Source organism: Pyxicephalus adspersus, chromosome 1, assembly GCF_032062135.1.
Source record: "Pyxicephalus adspersus chromosome 1, UCB_Pads_2.0, whole genome shotgun sequence".
In the NCBI taxonomy this organism is placed as follows: domain Eukaryota; kingdom Metazoa; phylum Chordata; class Amphibia; order Anura; family Pyxicephalidae; genus Pyxicephalus; species Pyxicephalus adspersus.
In genome coordinates, this window is record NC_092858.1 from 176,225,669 (window position 1) to 176,231,668 (window position 6,000).

General features: G+C 43.7%; 1 protein-coding gene across 1 annotated transcript; it reads right to left on the reverse strand.

Annotated features, from left to right (window-relative positions):
• Positions 1–1,015: 1,015 nt before the first annotated feature.
• Positions 1,016–4,567, reverse strand: NR1I2 (nuclear receptor subfamily 1 group I member 2). Its single transcript, XM_072423081.1, has 4 exons — positions 4,240–4,567; positions 3,956–4,091; positions 2,870–3,137; positions 1,016–1,145 (listed from the first exon to the last, which is right to left on the reverse strand). Exons 2-4 carry the CDS (start codon positions 4,077–4,079, stop codon positions 1,016–1,018), a joined length of 522 nt encoding a protein of 173 aa, XP_072279182.1. The 5' UTR covers positions 4,080–4,091; positions 4,240–4,567.
• Between the last annotated feature and the right edge of the window lie 1,433 nt (positions 4,568–6,000).

Consider the following 6,000-nt stretch of genomic DNA (forward strand, 5'->3'; position numbering starts at 1 on the left):
ACCCAAAACCTGGAACCCAACCATGATCCCACCACTGCCCCTAAATCTGGATCACATTCCCAACATCCCAGCACTGTGACCCAATCTTCATCTCAATTCTGACTTTAAACTTGGAGCTCAGCCCTCATCCCGGTACTGAGCCTAATCTTTATCCTACATGGAATGCTAAACTTTAGTCTAACACTGAGCCCAAACCTGGAACCCAACCTTGATCCCAATGCTGTTACCCCAACCTTTATTCTAATGCTGACCCTAAATCCAGGACCAAAACCACCTCAATTCTGACTTAAAACTTGGATCTCATCCCGGTACTGAGCCTAATCATCATCCTATGTGGAATGTAACCATTATTCTAAACTGACCTGGATCCTAACCTTGATCCCACAACTGACCCTAAACCTGGATCACAATCCCAATCCCATTATCCCAGCACTGTGACCCAAACCCAGAACCCAACCTGCAATGCTGACTGTAAACCCAGAATCCAACACTGGCCCAAACTTCATCCCAACATCAGCCTTCATCCCAGTACTGACCCGAGTATAACTTTTATTCTAGCACGGACCCTAAACCCCAATCCCAACTTTCACCTACACTGATCCTAACTCAGCAAAGTATGTCGCTATATCATTGCTGACCTTGTGATCATTGTTAGATAGCAAGCTATCATAAATTGCCACCTGGGCAGCCTGGTAAAATTTTAATAATTATTATTAATAATAAGCAGTACTTATATAGTGCCAACATATAACACAGCGCTGTACACAGTCCTTTCACTATCACTATATAAGGTGAAATTACAATTCACCTTTGGAAAATGCATCGATTAGGGTTACAGCAGCCAGGAGTGTTTGAAGCGTTGTGGATTCTATGGCTGGCCAAAGCACAATCGTTGCCAACCCGGTGAATGTCATCGTTTGCTATACTGAGCTTTTTCACGGAGATCAGTGAATATATTTCTCCCTGGCACTGGTTTCCATTAATATGGCCACCAACAGAAAACTGTACAGCATGTCTAAGAATAAAGAACAAACACACACCATTTCTTTAGTCGGCAGGCCTGGCAGCGACGCCGGTTGTTTCGGTCAATGATGCAGGAATTCCAGTAGGGACAACTGAGGTGCGATTTCCTCTTCATGGCCCGTCTGGGGGAAAAGAAAAATCAGACATTGAAATTATAACGACTAAAAAAGTAAATTTACAATGACCCCCTGTCCCTCGACCATACACACCAATTGATTCCATTCATCCAAGAAAAATCTTCACTTTTAATCAATAAAAAAACATCCTGGAGCTCTACTCACTCCAGTGACTTTGCCTAGGCTGAGATGATGTCATTATTGTTCTGCAAGGAGGAGGAGGAATTTCCTGTCTTCTCACTGATTACAATTAGTCACCACCTGTACTAATCTGTATAGGTTTAATAATCACCAATGTTGGGGGCCCCTTTAATGACAACCAAAAACATAAACCCTCATCCACCATAAACAGCAGAATGGTGTGGGCCTGCCTTCACCTTTGGATGCAGAGCTCTGCGTGCATCAACCGTAATTATTATTAAAGAGGATTTATAAAGTGCCAACATAATACACAGCGCTGTACATTACATAGGGGTTGCAAGTGACAGACAGATACGGACAGTGACACAGAAGGAGAGGACCCTGCCCCAAAGAGCTTACAATCTAAGAGGTTACCTAAACTGATCTGCTGTGCGGAGTTTCAATCACATCTCAGATAATTAGAACTTGGATGGAAATTCCAACATTGGCATTGCAGGAGCTTTGACCAATTTCCAGCACAAATTAGCTAAATATTCTGAAAGAAATGAGATGATGCTGGAAAGCCACCCAGGTGTACAGCCGGCGTCTTTATGGGTGGTGCTGGGGGGGGAATACAATGTAATCCTGCCCCCCCCTTAACAAGCATTGCCAGTGGTAAACCCCACAATGTGGTGGGCCCGCCTGCTCCTCCATTAGCGGATCATTGTTTAATGAGGAGGATAATGAGGAATCGGCTTCGGGGGGGGAGGTGTATGAGTGATGCGGACTATAGACCTCCATTCCGGGAACCCTCAGCCAGGAAATTCCCTTTCATGCTTATTAGAAGCTGAGAGCCTTTTACTTCCATTGAGCCCTCAAGGGTTTCTGAGAAATAATTCATCTTCTTCTGGTCCCGTTCCAGCTGCAGGAGAATCCTCCAAATCACCTAGCAACTCGGAATCCTTCTCAGGTGAGCAGGAAACATTTTTTGCCCAATCGATCGTTCGTCGTTCGATTGGAACGATAAAAATTGGAAGTGTGTACGCACCTTAAGAAAGTGCTGATACAGTGTGCGAGAGACAGTGATGAGAGGTGAGACATCCTCTAACTTTGCTAAAACTGTGTTTACTTCACACAGACTTCTTCTTAACTTACACAGTGGAGCCACAAAGCAGTCTATTGAGTCAGGACAATGGTATTGTACCTCCAGTGCTCACCATGAGCCTGGCCGTTGCTTCCCGTGCTAACTCGTGCCAGGCCAATGCTTCCCGTGCCAACCCTGTGCATGGCCAGTGCTTCCTGTGCTAACCCTGTGCCAGGTCTGTACTACGTGTACTAACCAAGTGCCAGGTCTGTACTTCCCGTGCTAACCCTTTGTCAGGTCTGTACTCCAGTGCTAAGTATGTGCCTGCACAAGCACAGAAACTATATAGAGAAGCTACACCAGTCTTGAAAACATAAAATGCTGCCATCGCCGATATGTTTTGGCTAGGATTCATCAGATCAGCCAAACATAATGGCTGCTATACTGCTTGCCATCTATCAAACAGCCCCACCCCCCAACTGCCAACCAATGGATTTGGACCGGCCCTACACACATGGTGACCCACCTGAAGAATCCTTTGCAGCCCTCGCAGGTCATGGCACTGAAGTGGTAGCCGGTGGCTTTGTCACCACACACGCCGCATATTTTCGGCTCACCGCCGTCATCCCCGGTTTCTGGGCTGTTAGAAGGTTCTTCTTCTTCCTCCTCCTCCCCCTCATCATCTATTAGGATGGTTTCGTGGTCCAGGGACATGGCTGAGCGGTAAAGGCCGGGGCTCCCTGGACTACCACTTCTTGTCCTGAGAGTGCAGCTTCTTCCTACACACGATGGAACTGCAAAAGGAAAAGCAAAGGAGGTATCAGTGCCAAAGCACACCAGCAGAGGCACAAGCAACTTTCCCGTCATGGGAGATATGGGCCGTCATGAAGTTTTTGTTTCTCCAGGAAAAGGAAGGACACTTCTCCCCCAGTGTTTGTGACATCTCAGTGTGAATGTCCTTTGCTGACTTTCCCTTGAGAAACAAAAACACATTGACCTCTGTTTCAATAGAGTCTAGACCAAAGGTAGGCAAACTTTTATGGCCACTAGGCCATTTCAGGGGTGGGCAGGACTCCCGCCCCAATGGCTCCGTCCCACATCACCAGGAACGCCCCTGAATTGAAATCCCTCTCCTCTGTATGCATTGCAGTGGAGAAGGATTTCCTTTCAGGGGGCTTTCCCCGTTTACTGCAGGGGCGGAAATGTTAACGCCGGCCGCGGTAAATAGGAAAGCCAGAGCAACAGGAGGCTCAAGAGCTGCATGTGGCTCGGAGCTCCGGCTCCAGTAGTTGGTTCCAGTCTAACACCCCCACCCAGCCCGGATTAGGCGGGATCGGCCAGGGGGTGTTAGGCCAGAACAAACTACTGGCTAGGCCGTATTTGGTGTAAAGGCCGGAGTTTTCCGACCCCTGGTCTAGACATTTCTTAAGTTCTCATGCTCCAATAACAAAGTCTCAAATACTCACATAAATCAACGTCAAAACAAATATACAGCTTTTTCAATTAGAATTCCATGAGCTTTCACATACATACATTTATCATTTCTAGCACTCCCTCCCTACTCTGGACCAATCAGTGATCAGAGATGACAGAAGAATATATGATGGCTGACCTGTGCTGATCTGTGTAGAAGTGTCCTCCTCCATGAATGTCCTCATCATTCCAGCCTCCTCCGTATATTGCTGATCATCCCTCACAGACGTCTCTCCTTCTTCATCCTCAGATTTCATGATCATCAGGTCTTCACTCTAAACCAATAGAATGTGAGGAAATCACACTACTCTAACATAGGAGGATTGGTCATGTGACATGGAAAATATTATCTTGTAGGGGCCACATATCATCTCCACATATCAGAGAGTTCAATCCCTTTATGGGACCTTCAATTCAACCTACCTGATGATGGTGAGGGATCTCCTGATCTTCCTGTGTGGAATCCTGGGAATACAGAGGAGGGGGACATCTCTCTGGTGGGTTCCCGTTACTGGATCCATCTGTAGGAAACACACACACTGACTGAATACATTGTCTCTATGTGTTTATCAGAAGATGGGGGATCTAGGCAGAAGGAAGGTTGTAGAAAATAAAGCATTTGTGCTTATATCATTAACCTTCCAAGCGGTTATCCCGAGTATGACTCTGGCTGGATTGTAAATGCCACAAGTGGTAATCCCGAGTCACACTTGGGGTAACTTTCACCTAAAAAAAATCCCACACCTTTCTCCGTCACTGTCCCCCGTCATCCTGCTGGTCCCCGCAGGTCCTGGGGACACGTCTGCCTCCTTCCAGCTCCAACCTCAAACTGCAGAGCCGAGATCTACGGGGTTTCCGTGACATCGGTACATGCGCTGGTGCGTCCAGGACTAAGCGGGAAATTCAAAATCATTCTGTATTGGATTCAATACAAAATAGCTGTATTGAGTCCAATACAAAGAAACATTCATATTATATATATATAAATTCCAATGGTTATTAAAAAGAACTTCTCTAATTCCTGCAAGGCGCAATGATTCCCACTCTCTTCAAGAAAGGCTTAGCTATGCTAACAAAATTCTTGATCTCATTGCTAAGGAAGATGGAAAAAACATCTACTTTCCTGATGAAGTAGGTTTTACATCTCAATGAGAACCAAAAGGGGAAGATCTGCTATTGGGCAAAGGGCGGTGCATGTTGTGGCTGAGTGCGTTCCAGATATTATTCAATTTGTTGAGTGAGGGATAAAAATGAGACCCTGCACTTTAAGGCACAAGGATTTAATCAAGAAGCATTCCTTAGGTTTATTGATGAGGTTTTGAAAGTTTTTAGTGAAAAGAGTGTTCAGCATGTCATCCTAATTTTGGATAATGTCCCCTTTCATAAAACTAGCCAGGTAAAGAGCTTGGTTGAAAGTAAGGGACACCAACTCTTATTTTTACCACTATACTCTCCATTTCTTAATCCTGTTCAGAACATGTTCTCTAAATGGAAAGAAGTAGTAAGAAGAAATAATTATTTCGGGTGCTTTATTAGAAAGCATCAATAGTGTATTTTTAACAATAAGCAAGCAGAATTGCTCAAATTGTTATACAAAAATGTTTATATTTTTGCCTAAATACTTAAAAGGAGAGGCATTAATGAATAATAAATAAATTATTACATATTTTTATTTAATGTTTCTTGGGAAAAACTGTTATGGTAACAATATTGTGTTATATTTAATTTTATAATAAAGTGATTAATTTATGAAAAATTAGGGGATCTAAATTTTTTGTGATGTTTGATTTTAAAAGTGTAAAAATTGAATGCAAAAGTGTGAAGATAAAATGAGAAACCCTGTAATATGCTGATGTATTTTCCTATATGATTGAAGGAAGGCGACATACATGCCATTTAACCACAGAACTACTGGCTAGGAAGCTGACACTTTACTGTATTGGCCAGTTTAAACAAAAGACAAAAAAACGAAAATAATAAGGTTTTATTTATTGTTTTTATCAAGTAGCTCTAAAGTAGTAGCATAGCATGCATAAAAACCAAGAACAGGAACTACACACATAGCCCTGCAGTTTTATCCAGAGACATGCACACAGCCTTCCATCATAATACACACAACCAGCCATGTAGTTTTAAAACAAACATGAACACTTACAGTTGAATCCAAAAAGGTGTTGCTCCAAG